Raw genomic sequence first — 17,924 nt, 5'->3', positions numbered from 1 at the left:
ACCACAGGGCCTATACAACTGATTCTAAGTTTGATGTAAATCTAAATGTAATTTTTGTAGTGGCTGTGTTGGCATACTTTCTTCTGGTAACAGATTAGTAAACTCATTGGTTAAACTTATAAACCCCTGTGGCATGCTGTAGCAGATACACATGTACTTTTAGGCTTATAAACTTTTTAGTTTCCTTTAAGATGAATTACTAAGTGTAGCAGTTTTTCATTATTCATGAGCATGTCTTTAGAGCATGAAAAAGGTGAATATTCATATCAAATAATTCAGACTGATTATTTTTCTTTTGTATTTTGGAAGCCTTTTCTATCTGCTTAACTGCTAAAGAGATACCTAGAAACATTTCCCACAATATGCCCACACTATATGAAGGGGATTTTATTGCAAAATCAAAAATTCCAACCAGAAAAATGTTAATAGTACTTCTGTTTACAAAGCATTCAACATTATTAACAAAATAGCTAAGAGATACTCTGAAATAAATCCACTTTTTATTCATTTTATGTGTATTTTTACTTCACTTTTTCTAGATATATCTCTTGTTTTTCATTAGCTGAAGTAGAGCTTCATACTTTTGCTGTTAATATAAAAGCCATCTAAAAGGGGTGAAAATGGAAATCATCAGTCTTTCTAAAGAAAATTGCTGGCTTTTATTTGTCAAGATTCTAATATTTTTTTCTGTTCATAAGGAAACAAAAGATGAACAGTGGAAACGAGCTATGGATTACTTAAATGTTGTCAATGAACTCAATTACATGACACAGATTGTTATCATGCTCTATGAGGATCCAAATAAGGTATTTGAAATGTATGAATGCCTTCAGAAATGAGTAGTGCTAAGCCTACATATTAAAGTGTAAACCAATTTATCATTTTGTTCAGGAACTTTCTTCAGAAGAACGTTTTCATGTAGAGCTGCACTTTAGTCCAGGAGCCAAAGGCTGTGAGGAAGATAAAAATTTACCATCTGGGTATGGATACAGACCTGCCTCCCGAGAGGTAATAATCAGGCCTTTGTTTCAAGCAAAAGTTAGTTTTTCTGAGTGCAGAAATAACTAAAACAAACAGTGGGAAATTTTTAGGTTAAAAATACAAGTGTGATTTTTCTTTTTGGTCCACTTTAAATGGACACAGATAATTTGAGCCTTCTGTGGCCTTGCCAGTCTGAACTAGGAATACAAAGTACTCTTTGTAAGAAAGGTGGTAGCAATGCTAGTGTCACATCAATGATATTCTGGCAACTGAAAGAAATATTTAAGAAAATAAGGTAGTTTAGCATGCTTATAAATACAGATGATTGGGGAGTGCTTAATATCTTCGAGGTTGTGTGTGGAGTTACCACATGATTTCTGAGAACTGAATGAAAGCAAGGTGGCAATTCAAATATTGACTTTCAGGGCTAGAATTTTACTACTGTGGAAACAGAAGATTGAAGTAGGATATGTTGGCTGAATGGTTTGACTAATTAGAAACCCGCTGTACAGGCAGTGGTTAATTAGGAGCAAATACACATGGATTATTAAAGTCTACAGCAATATGTATTTTATAACTAGTTGTTCAGTAATATGTGATTTACTTGCATCTTTAAAATTTAAACTTAAAATTTAGTAATTAAAAAATTACTAAAAATTCAGCAGTCATTTCTGTCTACTTGATACAAGGTGTGCAGCTAAATTGAAAAGAAATTATGTATTGTTTATAGAATGAAGGCTCGAAGAAAACCTCACATAGAAATGATAGTGATGAGGAGGCACATACTTCTAAAAGGGATGAAACAGATCGGTCAGTAGTGATGTTCAAGCCAATGGTATCAGACCCAATTCATATACACAGAAAGTCACCCCTTCCGAGATCCAGGATGATTGGTTCTGTTGAAGTAAGTGTTTATGTTTTGGACAATATCTTTTACAGAAGTTAACTTCTGTTTGTTTTAACAAAAGAATAACAAGGGTAATTCTGTTTTCAATTATACATAATATTAAATATGGTGTTCCTCCATGGCAGTAATTTGCCTGAAGGATTTTGTTTTTATGAATGATTATTTTTCCATAAAAGACTTATGTCCTTTTTTCTTTTTAAGCCATATTAGAAAAAATTCATATTTGAAGATATGTGTTTAGATTGAAAAAGTCTTCATCTTCAAACTAACTTGTATTGCTTCTGTATTCATCCTTACAAGACATCTGGTATTGGGAATTGAGAAAACCTTCAGGGTGATCTTTCATAGAGGAAACAGAGATTGGTGGGGGTTATGGTGGGGGGGGAGTAGGAGACAGAGAGAAAATGTCTTCAGCTGTATTTATTTTCATGTGGAGTGGAAGTGACTCCACTTGTTCAACATTTGCATTTGAAGGTAAGAGAATAAACTGTACGTTGGTTTTTTGTTGTTGTTGTTTTTAATGGATGGGGTTTGCATTTCATGAATTCTTTAGATAACAGCTTGAACAGTCTAGTCTCCTGCCTTGAAGGCCATGACATCTAGGTGTGCTTCACGGATATGGCTTTAATGTCACAGAGGTGGGGAATGCATAGCATTGTCACTGATACCACTTGCGCGATTGAGTGGCAAAGCTTCAGTTGGTGCATAGTGGCACTTCTGCGACTTTAATGCTAGAAGCAGACTAACAGCTTCTTATTGCCTCATTTTTAGTTGCTTAAAGCCATCAAAACTTAAGATTCACACCAAAACCTTTTCCTTTCATGTTTGTGTTGGGAATGGACTGTTTGTATGCAATGCAAGTATTACATAAGTAAGATTTGCAAGTTATTAGTTGGTTATTAGTAGCGCAGAGAGAAAAAGGTGCATGGTTTCCTTCTGTAAGGATATCTATATAACTTCATGTGACTTTCATAAATTAACAAAGATAAAAAATGTGAATGTCTTACATTTTCTATTTCCAAGTTTTATCATAAACAAATGCTCACAACATCAATATTTTAGATTTTTAAATGCTGTTTTCAGTATGATCATGCAAGCTCCCCTACTATTTATGAGTTCATATAAACAAAATTTTTTAGACTGTTTATTTCAAATCTTTAACCTTTTTGATTTTTGTGGATCATGTGGAAGTTACTTTCAAAAGGTATCAATAACATGAATTGCTAAATTTTGACTGTGTGAGTAACAGATGTCTGGATAGAACATGTTCCAGCTTTCAGTGATTGTCTATTTGCTGGAATATTCAATGAAAACATATACAGTGAGGATCAGGTTTTTTATTTGTTTTTTTATAGGAAAGTTGAAAGTTTAATCTGGCACACTGAAATTTGCAAAACCAGTATTTGGAATATTTATGCCAAATGGTATTTTTCAAGTGTTTTAAAAAAGTGATTTTACTGAACCTTAAACTGCAACTGCCTTGAACTTTTTTTTTTTGTGTGTGTGTGTGTGTGTCTTTAAGGCAATTCTCTTTTCCTTTATATCCATTAATTTGAAAGGACACTGACAGGTATTAGATGGAAGTTTAAATCTGGGTTATGTTCAGCAATATTTCTAAAAATATTTCAACTGTGATTGAATAATGAAAAAAGAGTTCTAGGGTTGAAATCAAAAAGTAAGGCTCATCAGTGTTTGAAATTAAAATCTCAATTGCAAAAAATGTTGTTTACTATTGATATGTGGTATTTTAGGGCTTGTGGGTCTCTTAGTCTGATCCTGTCTTCTCTTTAAGTCTTCCAGCTGTCTAGCTTCAGATAATGTTTAGATGGTATTTAGGACTGGAAATCTGCTACAAGTCAGGCTGTATTGCCTACCAGACAGTTAGAAAGTCTCAAAGGCAGTTACAAAAATTAGTCTATTAAATAAGGCTATGCATAAACTAGAAATGGAAACTCATAATTAAATAGGAAAGCTTGATGTATTTAGATGAGAAAAACTATTGAACAGTATGTCAAGGTTACCAGTTATTGGTGCCCACTGTTTTTTCTCTCATGCCATTTAGTAAGTAATCTACCAGAAATATGATGAAAGTGATGTATTAAAAGATAGTTGATTGAGTGGAACTGGTAACTTTCTAGTGTTTTAATAAAATTCTTCCCTAGTCTCTGTTTAATAGTTTTAGAAGTAGTACATAAAAAGGTGCGAGCAGACTGGTTTTTTTGGTTTTGTTTTTTTTTTTTTCTTTTCTGTTCATTTGGCTCTGTTGAATCTAACTTTGCATGCTTTGCTGTTTTTTGCCCCCTTTCTCACTTCCAGGAAGAGAGCCCCCTGAGTGTGTCTAGCCCAGAGTGTATTGGTACCTGGCTGCATTACACCAGTGGTGTGGGTACTGGGCGTCGAAGACGCAGATCAGGGGAACAAATCACTTCTTCCCCTGTCTCCCCCAAATCATTGGCTTTCACATCCAGTATTTTTGGCTCATGGCAACAGGTTTTTAAACTTTACTTCATTAAACATTATTATGCATTCCAAGCAACAACCAACTGTCTTTAAGGACATCTAATCCCTTGTAATGGATTACATTTGAAGCAAATTCTTCCACTTTTTAAAATTACTTCCCGAGAATGTTTGGGGGAAAAAGAGCAAGTGCATGTTTTTCCACTGAATGTGTTACACACTTTCCTGAAAAATTGGTTTGTTTTTAGGAATTGCAAATGTTACCACAGTAGAAAAGACACAGTCTACTGCCTAATAAAACAGATTTCTGCTTTGGTTTAGTTGTCCTTTAAGACTTTAAAAATGGCATTGCTTAATTTGGTGGTAGGTAAATTGAAATTTAATTTTTATTTTTTATTTTTTAATAATTGCAACCAATACCATTTAAAATAATTTATTTGGAACTTCATACTGCTATTCAAAACTTGTTTTGCATTTATCATATTTTCAGTGGCCTGATATTAACTATGCAGGGAACAAACTCTAGCACTAATAATTCTTGCGTTCTGTATCTGGAGGTATCTAAAACTCCCAATGCAGTACATCATCCATTGTCTTGTACAATATTTTGAAGATTTTTCTAATTATGTGGGGGAGGAAGCTGGAAAAAAAAAAAAAAAAAGAATTTTTTAAAGTACCAGTGAAAATCCAAGACTCTTTGTATTTCAAGATATTGTTTACCTGTATGACAGTGGATGGTGTTCTGTTAATTGTACGCTTTTTCTTTGAAATTTTTTGTAATTTCCCTTTTGTGGAAGATTATAAAACTGTGTGCATAGGAAAAGTTTATATCAGTAAAGGCTGTGAGCATCTGAAGATTACACTGACTGAGCCCATGCATGGATCAGTGATTGTATGGTGTCCTCAATAGCCTGTCTGTCTTTCCTTCCCTCCCCTCCTTTTTTCAATACAGGCGCAGTTTAGGAGAGTGAATTTGGTAAAATAAAATAAAATGTCTCAAACGTCTGTTCTCATATCTGTCTTGGTCTGTGTCCTTTCTCATTCTGAATGCTTGCTTTGCATCACTCCATTGCAAGGAATTCATATGTGAAATGGACTCCCTTCAGAAGGGGATATTGCATGATCTTTCATGTTTCCTTTACATATTTTTACTAACACTTATCATACAGCTTATTAACACTTGTCTGTATGAAACAGGCTACTGTATCAAGTTAAATGGACATTTCATGCTGCTGTTCTACCTTCCCTTATTTTTCTGTTGTTTTGTTTTTTTTATACTCAGGTCCTATCAGAAAGCAATAGTAACTTACGAACACCGAGAACTATTCTGGAACAAAAGCAGAGCGGTCTAGGTATGTGCATACAAGTGAAATTTTCTTTCATGTTAGCAGCTTTTCATCTGCCTGTTGTTCTGCACAGTTGTACATTCTTAAACTTCTGTGTTAATAGGACCTGGTAGTGTTTTGCTATCAATAATGTACTGAGTGTCTGCCTATTGAACTGGACAGTTTTCTGCAACAGTAGTCTCTAAGTAAATCACTACTGAAAAGAGCAAATTGTTCGCACTGCTGACTGAAAGAGGTAACAGGATTATTTTTAACAGAAAGATTTTTTAGATGTAATTTGACACTGAGGTTTTTGCAAGAACCTTTTGAATAGAAATTACCTAAGTTTCCGAAGTGGAAATTTAGAACACATTTCTTGAGGGTGCTTTACCAAGAGGAGGAGGAAAGGGGAACTAACATCAAGTACTGTGATATATTAGGGTTTTTGCAGACATTCGCTCTCCTAAAATCAGTTTCTTCTTTTCAGCGTTAGAACGAATCATGCTATAATTCAATCAATTGTTTCAAATTCTTTCAATTCACATGGGATTTTTCTGTTGCTTCCTGGGACCTGGCATTCATATGGCTGAAATATAAAACCATGAGATCTTGCACTAATAAAAATTAATACTATATTTTTTTTTCTGTGTGTCCTTTCATGGAAAAAAATAAAGTGTACAAAGTGCATAAGCTATATATACATAACTGAAAGTAGCTTTTTAATTCTTTGTAAAGATCTGTTGTTTTTTTTTGTTTGTTTGTTTGTTTTTGCATGTCTAATTATTCTGTGATATTTTTCTTCCTACTATATTTTTCCATTAGTGAAATGCATACATCAGGTGCTCTTGTTTATTGAAGTAATTTTTTTATTATGTGCTTGCTAAAGTTAAGTAACTTTCTTTTGCCAATATGACACAATATGTCTTGTGGAAGTTGGTTTATTTCTGTGCATAGGTCAAGATATTGCATTTGATGTTGAAAGCTGTTGCCACAGACCAGGCACCAATTTATTTTGGCTGTGATTAGTCACATGTGCTAGTAATGTTTCCTTTTTGGGTCATCAAAATCAATAAAAGGAAGTATTATTGGATAGATAGTTGGTCCTCAGAAGCAGCCAATCTAAAATGCAAAAGATGAGTCCTGAGTGAAAACACTTCCTTTCAACTAATAGTGAAGAATTGAGTAAAAAATGAAACTGCTTTTTTTTTTCTCCATTTCAGTCAGTGTCCTATGAAAATTCCAGATACAGTGAATTATGAAAGTTATTTTTCTCTATGGGGCTTTCAGTGATTTCTCAAAACTTCCATTCCAGTGACAGGATTGTATGAGTTGTAACAAAGGACTGTTACTTGCATGGAGATGTACAAATGTCTTCTCTGGAAAGGAAGTCAAGCTAAACACTGTAAAACTCTTAGATGTTTTCAGTTTCTGACATTGTCAGTGATGATAAATGGACTATGAATAGAGTATTTCCAATCTGATTTATGTTTTATTTGAGTTAAAGGGGAAATATTTCCATGTCTGTGGAAATATCTGCATATTTCATTGCAGCCTGTCATCTCAAAAGCTGATTTGGATGAAAGCAATGAGCAGTATTTTCCCAGTTCATATTTGTTTCAGAACTGCAGGTTTTAAAGCACACAGGATTCACATCATCATCTTGCTTTTGTTTTTTTGTTTTGGTTATATTTACATTAATGCTAACTAGTAACTTTTCTTTACCAAATGTGAAAACAGGATAAGAAGTCACTATGTTAAACTCAGTCCTCTCTTTGCACATATGGCAGAGAGTGCTGTCTCATGAGTAGAAGCACAATAAATTATGGTAGTTTCAGCCTACAAGTACCTCTGACATTACAAGCATATTGTGAACCTGTCCAAGGCACTGCCAAAAGCTGCCTTTTGTGTGGTAAGAGCCATGTGCTTGCATGCTGCATGCATCCCCAATGTGAATGGACGAACACCTGGTTGTTGTATGTATTTTCTCTAACTCCCATCAGGGTCTCACTGTGCGGGCCTGTTTAGCACCTCAGTGCTCGGGGGTTCTTCAAGTGCACCTAACCTACAGGATTATGCTCGTACTCATCGTAAAAAGCTGACTTCTTCTGGCTTCGTAGATGGTATGTGCACACTCTCGCACATGCACGCACAAACCCATGTGCCACATTAAACTTCTAAAGATAAATCTTTTTCTAATGGAATCCTAGAATCCTTTGCCTTAGTATTAGTTATATGAGGTTCTGTTCTTTCATAATTGCCCATAGCTTGCTTATGTGTAACAACAGCGTATTTAATTCTCATTTCTGTCTTGAATTGAATATTAGCTCACAAAATTGTAATACGTGTCAGATAACTTCAACAAATGCTTTTTTTTTTTTTTTTTTTAAGAAAACTAAGATTTTAGTTTTGAATTTCTTTTCTCTAAATGTCAGGTTTTATCATCAATTATTGATCTTGAAGTAAATTACCTGAAGCAAGAAATGAAAGAAATGACAAAGTGATAATTTAAATACTGATGGTGAAAATTTTAGGATTCCTGACTTGTTTTTCAGTGGGGTTTGGATTTACAAAAGAGCAGGAGGTTTTCAGTTTTTAATAATCTGGGGTAGAGAAGAAAGTTTTTCACTAGGTTTCAGAACATAAAAGTGCCAAAGGACACCTTTATAGCTCTGAGGTGAGACGGTATTCATGCTGTTTCCCCCTCACCATTCACTACTCAATGTTCAACTCAAACTTGATATAACGTTGTATGCCAGAATCACCAGCTCATTCTGCTTGTTTTCATACACTTCATTACACATCTTGTAGTTAGCGGCAATCCAAATTTTCTTCTTTTTAACCACTATTTAGATTTTAGCCCTTTTCCTTGGTCCTTTCTGCATGCCACTCAGTTCTAATACCTTCTCATCTTTTTTTTTCTTTCCTCTTCTTTTCCTTTTTTAAAATGTCCCTCTTTTGGTAGCTGTTACAAATTTCAGGTACCTGTTTTTCTCTTTCTTAGACACCACACGTGGTTCTGCTGTTAAAAGGTTTTCTATCTCATTTGCTCGACACCCAACCAATGGTACGTTTTGCTTTTATTTTAAAAACAAAAACAAAAGGTTCCTTGCTTCATCCCTTTTATTTTTATTTCAAATATGGGGTGTACAGTATCATCCAGCCGTCTGTCATTCCTTACTTCAAGCACAATTCCAAATATATTTGTAATCATTAGATATCCTAATCCCCTTCTCTACCATTCATTAGTTAAAATATAATATCAAAATTCATTCCTCAGAAAAATTCTTGAAAAAATTGAAGTGCTACTGTTAATCATGATCTTTGTAATAAATTATTGTCCCCGATTTCTCATGTAATCAAGACTGTATGGAGCAAGATAAAAACAGAAATAAATCTGATCTTTATTGGGCATACACTTCTTGATAGCAGCTGTTGCTTCTTCTTCACCTTTCTCCTGCTGAGCTTTTTCTCTGATGCAGAATCAGCCGCCTGATTCTAAAATAAATCACTGAAATGACAACTCGAGTTTGACTATCTTCTTGAAGTGATGCTAAATTAAAAATATAAAGAAGACATTTTGTTTCCATTCCTGCTTAATTGCTATATTTATCATCAGACAAAAGTTTATTTTACCTTTTCATGCATCTCATCAGATGTGCAAATTACTTATATCTTGCACTAAAAAAATCACAGCAAGAGAATTGCCTGTTGCTTACATTGACCTTTCGAGCTTCAAGAGTAAGAGTTAGATTATCTTCAGACTAGTATATTTACGAAAAAGGTCTCATATAACACATAGGACAGAAGTATATCTTTCTCTTTCTCAGCAAAATATTTCCTGTCTAACTTTATACATGATTAAATAAGACCAAAATATATTCTTCATGTTATATCATTCACGGAAACCAAACGCAATCTTTAGTATCCACCTGATCTTAAAGTAGCTTTTCCAGATTTCTTAACTGTAGTTTTAAAATACGTGAGGCCACTGGCTGAGCTCCGTAATGATGATATCATTGAAAGTGCAGTGGAAGTCATCAGCATTTTTGTGTTAGATTCAAAATGAATTTGTTTAGAAACAAGGTTAAAGAAAGAGTATGTTTTTGTTTTTTGTTTTGCTAAGAAGCAAGGTAGACTTTTACTATATTCACTTGGAAAACATAGGAAGTTTTTCACACTGCAGTGCTTATTGAAGGAAAACTGGTATACTAGGAAAAATAGGAACCCATTATTTATGTTTAGAATCAAATCAAGTAATATTTTCAAAACATACAAGGTCAGAAAGGGCTACATTTGAATATATCAGTCTAATAATTGGTTACTTTCTGTTCCATTTAGCGCTCTCTTTTTGTGACTACATTCTTTAAAAACAGATCTAAATTGCTTTTAATGAATGCATTGATTGTTCTGATTCATTTAATACAGATGTTTTACCACACATCTTTTACAAAACTAATGCATGCTCCATGAGCTCTTATAGTATCTGAATACATTGCAGATTTCTGAGTTCTCTACTAACATAAGGACATTTTGGTGTTGTTTTGTCTGTCCTATGGACTGTCATTTTGATTCTCTCTGTCCCTTTCACTCTGTTTTTTCTTACTTTTATGTTGTTATCACACCCTTTAACTCATATCAGACTCCTCCCTCTCCCACCATCTTTAGTTCAAGGAACATGGTGAAACAAGTATCTTCTGACAGTGCTTTACCTTATTTTCTGGGCCTCTGTGCAGAACACCCACACCTCTTTAGGTGCTGTTCCATTTCCTCTGTGGAATTTCTAGGCTCCAGTGGTATGTCTCTACAGCTTTTAAATGTAAGGCAGCAGGGTGGCTTTTTGAGATGCCGCGTAACCCTTTCATTGTCTTGCATTTTCATGGGGATGATGTTTTATGAGTCAACGTAGACAAAACTCAAAAGTTGTTAGTTTATAGGATATTGCTTTTTTGAAGGGATACTGTCAGGCTTCTTCATCTTTAAAATTCAAACTTGTTTGTCATAAAATTATATTTAAAAGTTTCATAATTTATAAAATATTCAAATAAAACACAGCAGAGAGATTTCCAAGATGTCTCTTAAGTTGTATCAGCTGTGAAGATATTGCAGCAACATGCTGGTATATGGCTATCAGCAGAATTATCAAGACTGAATAAAAAGCTATGAAGGGGCAAATTCCTGAAAGAAAAATGTTTTTTTTTTTCTCTTTGTGAAGACTGTGAGTGCACTTCAAATTCATTTATGGTTTTCTATAGCACTGCACTGTCACAGTAATAGTTATTAAAAAATTAACCTGACATTGTCCCACTACTTTCATTGCAAAATTAAAAAAAAAACATTCAAATGATTGAACAACTGTGATTTTTCTGTCAGTGTAAAGAGAGAAGTCTTAACCTTACTGTAATGCAAAGAAAGGGTTTGCGCTTTGCATGCATGCATAATTACTTAAGATATTAACATGTATGCCAAACATATTTTAGTGCTTACACTGAAACTTAAGTCATTGTGTTCACATGAAACTAGAAACAAAAATATGTGGCGGTGTTTCTTTTGTACATGAAAATAAAGTTTCCATGAAATGCATAATTTTATTTGTAGTATAAATGAAGCTGACATAAGTATGCTTTGGTTGTTCATATATTTGGAGTGGCTGTCCCTCCAGCTTTACGGCCAAGGTGGATTCAAATATAAATATAGGCATTTGGGTATGAAATGGGTATTAGGCATTAGGATGAAATTTTTCTTTTCGTGCAAAGCACTGAATGAGTTAATGAGAAACACTGGATAACAGAGGAATATTGATGCTTATTTGTCCGGGGGGGGGGAACAGTTCATAGTCATAACAATATTGCTAATAAATGTACCTTGAACTGAAACTCTAAACATTATTTCATTCACTATTGTTTCTTCATTTAAATATATCTTTTTAAATGTAGCAACTGTAAATTTACAATATTTAATTTCAAAGTTGTAACGTTACAGCTGTATGTTGAAAATACCAATGGATATATTTTCTGCTTTTGAAATACAATTGGATGAAGAGCTGTTCATTGAGTTACCAAGTATGCACTAGTTTACAGAGATACAGGGTGTTTTTTATTTCCCAAGATGTGTTTAAATACTTGTCCTTAATTAGTAATAGGAATATGCATGGTTGCCTTATACTAATATAGAAAAGCAAAGTCTAAAGAATTGTTAGATTTTGGTTTGGAAATACGTCCCTGGTCTAATGTATGAAACTTCTAGTATTTTAAGTAAGGTTTTAAAATGCCTGAAGGTAGGTGTAAAACTGTCTTACAAAGTTAAAACTCATTAACAAAAGGTAGAGAAGTGCGAATAGTGGTTTTCCCTTGATAGATAAGGCTACAGTTTGTTTCTGTGGAATAATGAAAGTGATAGAATTTGAATTCTGAAAATATATTACTTCCTGGAAGTGGTAGCATTTGTAGTTCTTATCTTGGCTAACTGTTTACAACATAGCTGTCTTATTGCACTTACATCACCTATTTGTTGATCTGTGAGGAATGTGAATGAGTAGGAAAAATACTGCCATACATGGTTTTTTTTTTTTTTTAACTACATTTGTCTTAGAGGAAGTTTATCTTTCATTAACTAATTTGGTGGAAGAGTACGACTGTAAAGTTTGTAGACTGCACATGGGCTTTATATCCCATGATATGCTGTATGGTACCTTGAGTTTTGTATAGCCTGGAAACTGGCACATCTTGTTCCAACTCCTGTAATATTTAATATGATTTCAACAGTACTATGTCTGCATGTGCTCTTTGTCATGGATTAATTCTTGCTGATGCAATAGCTTAAGTCCTGTCCTAAGTCTGGAAATCTCTTTTTTTTTATTATTATTTTTGTTACAGGTTTTGAACTATATTCCATGGTGCCTTCTATTTGCCCTTTGGAAACTCTTCACAACTCCCTGTCTCTGAAGCAGGTGGATGAATTTCTTGCCTCTGTTGCTGCTCCATCAAAGGAAAACCTACAGGAGACATGTACTGATTTTAGTTTGTAATTATGCTCACTTTAAATTGTTAGATGTTGTCTAGTGAATCTATCTAGTATTCTACAGCTAACAAGCAAACTAAGAATATTGCTTGAAAAGGGGGGAAAAAAAAAAAAGATGATACTGCAAAAGTTTAAAATTACAGTGTATCTCACTGTATAGACACTGTCATTATCCAGTGAATTAATGCTTCTGTTGATTGATATAGTAGACTAGGAACTTCGCAAAATCATAATTCATTTATTTCTTCACATTAAGAACTTGTCTGAGCTGTCCACGTTGTTAGTTGAACGATAAGGAATCCTTTCTAGTAAGCACACAGTGTATCTGGCTTTGTATTGTATTGTTCTACTAGAGTAACCTCAGGAGATTAGTTGCCTTTCATTTCTTAAAAATGTATCATTCTCTATTTATTTCAGTACCACTTAGTGTTTAACCTGTAGAGTGCTTTGCCATTACTCCGTTTTTTTTTAAATGATTTGTGCAGTACATTTAATGCTTAAGTGGTCTTGAAGTTAAATGAAAACTGAGTTTTCTACATGTGTGTGTCTCTGGGAAGATGCTTTTCCATTGCAAGTCTACTGCAATGGAAGTTTCTTCAGAAGCAGTTTCAGTTGGGTCCAGTTGACCACTTGTTAGGACAGTTATAATTTGTATGTCAGGTGAGTGAAAAACAGTCTTGAGGAAATGCTTACAAACTCATGCTTTGATGAGGAAAAACTTGTACTTGCTGATGAGAAAATTTGTTACATGGGTGCTAGGATTTTTCCTTTTTTTACTATTACTTTGTTTATACACTCTATATTTGAATCAGTAGCTAATTTGATAGCGTGGGGCTCCTATATATAGGAAGGGAGATAAATTAAGAAAACTGATTTTACTGGAAAAGATCTCACTAGGTCATAAGTATGTCAAAGTTCTCAGCTATTTAAAATGCCTTGCTACGCTGGTTGGGAAGATATTGTTGCTTCAATAGAAGTTCAAGTTTTCACAGTGCACAAGGCGTGACAGTATTTTTAAAATATTCTGTGGTGGTCTGGTTATCACCAGTTGGAAATCTGACCTGACAAAATTGAGGGCATTGGTGCTTTGTTCCCCCTCTGCATGCAGTTGTTTGGAGAATAATGTATCGTACACACATTTCATTCACATTTTGTATTAAATATACATTCCAGTGCAATCTTCGTCACCTGTGGGAAGCAGCATTAATGCTATTGCCAGTTTTCTTTCAAGGCAGTAATTCCTGAAACTTGGATTAGTGGCAGCATGACCACTACTGCTGAAGTTATATCACTTTCCAAAGTAAATTTCTAAAAATTTTTTACTGGCAATGCAGTAGTCAAAAACTGTAGTTGAGTTGCTTGTTGTGTAACAGTGACTTTTATAGAACATGAAAGATAACAGATAACAGACAGAAAACAGTTTTGTAGCTACAATTCTTAGCATTTTTCGAAGCTGAGAGTTTTTACAGTTAATGTTTTGTTTTGGTTTGTTTTTTTTGCCTTTCAGCTTCTCCAACTTACATGAGTCCATTGTCAGGAAGAAAAATTCCGTTGAATACATACACCCCTGCAAAAATTCAGCCAACACCACTTGAAACTTTGCCAGAAAAGCCAGCAGTAGAGAAACCAGCTTCACGTAAGTAACTTCTGTCAGGGGCAGAATTGTAAAATTTCACTGAATTATTTCCAGCAGTATTTTCATTTGGTTCGTTGGTTTTTGTACATATTGCATTGTTTCTGAGGGAAGCTATTTCTTAACATTCCTTGTCTGTGAGATCATTTTATGGGTTAATTTGAATTCAGTACTGTTGCACAAATAGTTTTAATGATGAAACTGAACTAGTGATTATTTTCTCTTTTTCTCTGAGATGTTGGAAAGGATTTCCATGGCATCAAAATTGATAGTTTTTTGTCTTGAAATATGACAGTAATATCTGGCTATCCCCAAGTGAGACAAGCAGAGGAAAATTACTTAAATGCTAGAATTTCTACCATGAAGTGTAGTAATGGTCCAGCAAAAAAAGTTGACTGTTTGTAACTGAAGATCTCCTTTTGACAAATCTGAAGAAGGAAGACAAATATCCTGGATAATTCAGATACTGATGCTGTATATGTGAATTTTGATCGCTTAAAGAAAAACTTCCACACAAAGCTTGTAGATGCAGAAATTTTATATACATGTAAACAAGATCAAAGGAAAATAATATTTTTAATGCTTTTTAAAATAACATTATCTTGCCACATGCAATATATTCTTCCCTTAGTAATTAAAATCACACACATGAACAGGGTAAAAAGCTTTCTTTTTTTAAGTGTTGGGTTTTTGGGTTTCTAATTGAGCTCAGCTGCTCATTTGTATACAGGCCAAAAGCTGCAAAAATATTTGCAAAAAAAGAAAATATTTTTTTAGCCTTTTTGACCTAAGCTGAAAACGTTACCACAATGGATTTTTCTTTGAGTTATGCAATTTGTGGATACAACTTGTTTGCAGTATCTCAGGCTTTGTATAGTAGCTGGAACTTAATGGTCCTTTTCCTGAAAAACAGTTTTAGAATCAAAGTCATTTTGTGTATTTTCTTTACAAGTACATTTTGTGATATATATTTTAAACTGAAAATATGTTTTGGTTTTTTTTTTGCTTAGTATTAGTCCTTTTACATATGGTAAAAGGTCTTCAAAATTGAAAATTACAATACAAAAGTACTTTATCTAAACAAGTGGAAGATAGTATGTAAAAGATTTTCTGAAAGATGCTGTCTGAAAAGGTGTAAATGCATCACCTGAGAACTTCAAGGCCTTCATGAGAAAGTTCACCTTCCTGTGGTTGTTCATGAGGCAAGAATGTTTTGTTGGAAATGTGAGATGCTGAAATCAACTGCAATTCCTTTCTTTCTGTATCTCATTGCCACTCTCAAGGCAGTATGCTATTTCTTATGAAATAACAACTTTCCTCACATTTTTATTGCTTCTGATATTTTAGCGTGGATATTCTTAACTATAAAATCTAATAATTTATTTTGTTTATCTGTACAGCTTCCAGTGAATCTTCTGTGTGTGTACCTGATGTTAAGCTAACTGTTGAAGAAGCCTCACTAGGTGCAGAATCTAGTAGTGACGCTCTTTCTGAGAATAAGTGCATTTGATCGGAAAAAACTGGAAAGAACTTCTTAAACGATTTCTTATTGTTCATTCAAATAAATAATTGATCACACAAAAGCCATTCATGTCTGCAATTTATAGTGCATTTAAGAACATTCTGTTTAAACAAGATTAATTAATGTGCATTGTACATATATTTGTCAAATGTTTTTTCTCATTTTCTAAATATTTCAGGAAATGCATTTATTTATCAGTTTGAACTGCACACCTCTAAAGAAAAAGCTGCACATGAACCTTTTCAGTGTCTTCAGATATTGACTGTAAACTTGTACTAAAGTAGGATGTGTTACAGAGGCTCTGCTGATGTCACTGTAATGAAGTATTGTCTGTTGTCATTATGAACTTCTATTTTCAGGAGTTTATAATTTGCCTGCAAATTTCTTTTGTGGGCTGAAATGTAATACACATCTTGGCTAAAAGCTTTTTTCTTTTTTCTTTTTTTTTCTTTCTTTCTTTCTTTTTTTTTTTTTTTTAAGTTAACTACATATCCAAAGAGATCTCTTTTGCCTGTTTTTTAAAAATGAGCAGGTAATTTCTGCATTTGAACAATTTTATACCGTATATGCTGCAATAATTAGGCATGATGGAGTGAGTCAACTTTTGAGTCTCTTTATTTTTACTTTGTGTTTACATCAGACCTATAACATTCAAAGTACCTTCTCTTTTCTTGTTTAGTATACATGCTTGTATACGGGTACCTGTATATCATCCAGCAGATAAAACTGTCTTTTATATGTTTTTATCAAAAAAAAATCTTTTGTTTACTAAAAGGACAGCTTTATTTGCTTTGCCATATCTTTCTACAAAAAGATGATGTTAAAAAGCAAGGTTTATAAAAAGAGAAAAGGTTACAGCTGGTCTGCTAGTCAGTTTACCCTAAAAATTGTAAATATTCTGTCTATACTTTATTCCCACCCCTTCAGAGTAAAGAGAGAGTGTGATCTGCCAGGACTCAGTTGCTGATGTTGCAAAATACTCAGGCTTGAGCATGGCATGGGGATTTCCATAACCCTGTCCTTCCAATCTAGGGGATAGACAGCAGCTCTTATTAAAGGACATTAACTATTTTGTAAGATCTGTGAGAAGCATTACCATATCAGTGGAACCTTGAGTTACTGGATCATATACAGTAATCATCCAGTCTCAGCAGTTCTGTCATTTTCTGTGGCATGACAAACCATTCATGATTATACGTATTCCAAATGTATGAAAACAGTGTCCACTTCTTTCAGTCCAAGTGGAAGATATTTATTACTGACTTAATAAGCTACAAGTTAAAGTTTCACGTTTAAGTTGCATAGCTTCTGAGTAATATTTTTCAGTAGAGCTCTTTTTCATCTCCAAAGTCAGTGCAATGTAATTTTTATTCACCTTGCCACAGGGTCTGTGTCTTTACTATGTGTGAAATAGCTTTAGCACACTGATTATAAAAACTGCTGGTTAAATACCAAAAATATGAAGGGTTTCACAGCTATCTACTTAAAACATTTCATTTTTGTAGTGTAACTGTTATTGACGGTGTTTGTCTCGCACACGACTGAATGTACACATTGTTTACTGTTTGAAAAAATACTGTTAGAAGTATGCATACCATTCCAGTCAACCAAAGCTGTGGCATAACTTTTTTTATGTGCTCCTAAATAAAAACAAGGCCATTGGCAACTTGTGTCTGCTTTGTTTTCTCTTTTAAGAATATCTTCGAAGTGTCATGAATCGGTCTAACTGGAGAAAAAAATGCAAATATGCTAATAATATACAAATGAGCCAGATTTACTCCTGGTGGTTGAAGATGTAATGCGTTTACCATTTGATGCTGAAAGCACTCCTCACAAAGGCACAAAGGAGCCCAGGAAGGCTGGGAATATTTTAAGGAAATTGTTTTAAAGGTGCAGGAACCTGACCATCCCCATGTCACAGAAGACAGGCCAACGGGCAAGGAGGCTGGGCTGGCTGAACAGAGACCTTTGGCTGGAACTCAAGAACAAAAGGAAAGTTTATGGTCTCTGGAAGAGTGGGCAAGCTACTTATGAGGATTACAGGTATGTAGTGAAGCTGTGCAGGGAGAAAATCAGAAAAGC

General features: G+C 34.1%; 1 protein-coding gene across 12 annotated transcripts in view; it reads left to right on the top strand.

The window, feature by feature from the left end:
- Nucleotides 1-17,525, top strand: part of PPIP5K2 (diphosphoinositol pentakisphosphate kinase 2) — a 53,005-nt gene extending 35,480 nt beyond the window's left edge. For 7 of the 12 annotated variants that reach the window (XM_031594509.2, XM_031594508.2, XM_031594512.2 and 4 more), the window contains exons 22-31: nt 699-806; nt 892-1,008; nt 1,712-1,885; nt 4,205-4,378; nt 5,628-5,697; nt 7,671-7,790; nt 8,672-8,734; nt 12,543-12,674; nt 14,195-14,323; nt 15,721-17,525. In XM_031594509.2, coding sequence (XP_031450369.2) covers nt 699-806; nt 892-1,008; nt 1,712-1,885; nt 4,205-4,378; nt 5,628-5,697; nt 7,671-7,790; nt 8,672-8,734; nt 12,543-12,674; nt 14,195-14,323; nt 15,721-15,830 — 1,197 coding nt within the window. In that variant the 3' untranslated portion in view covers nt 15,831-17,525. The remainder of the gene's footprint in view (nt 1-698; nt 807-891; nt 1,009-1,711; nt 1,886-4,204; nt 4,379-5,627; nt 5,698-7,670; nt 7,791-8,671; nt 8,735-12,542; nt 12,675-14,194; nt 14,324-15,720) is intronic. The other 5 variants (XM_031594515.2, XM_031594514.2, XM_031594517.2 and 2 more) reach the window with 5 other exon arrangements.
- The last annotated feature ends 399 nt before the right edge of the window (nt 17,526-17,924 follow it).

The sequence above is a fragment of the Phasianus colchicus genome, chromosome Z, assembly GCF_987193195.1.
Source record: "Phasianus colchicus chromosome Z, bPhaCol1.hap1.1, whole genome shotgun sequence".
NCBI lineage: Eukaryota > Metazoa > Chordata > Aves > Galliformes > Phasianidae > Phasianus > Phasianus colchicus.
Note: the sequence above shows the minus strand (reverse complement) of the source record. Positions and strands in the feature narration are given on the sequence as shown.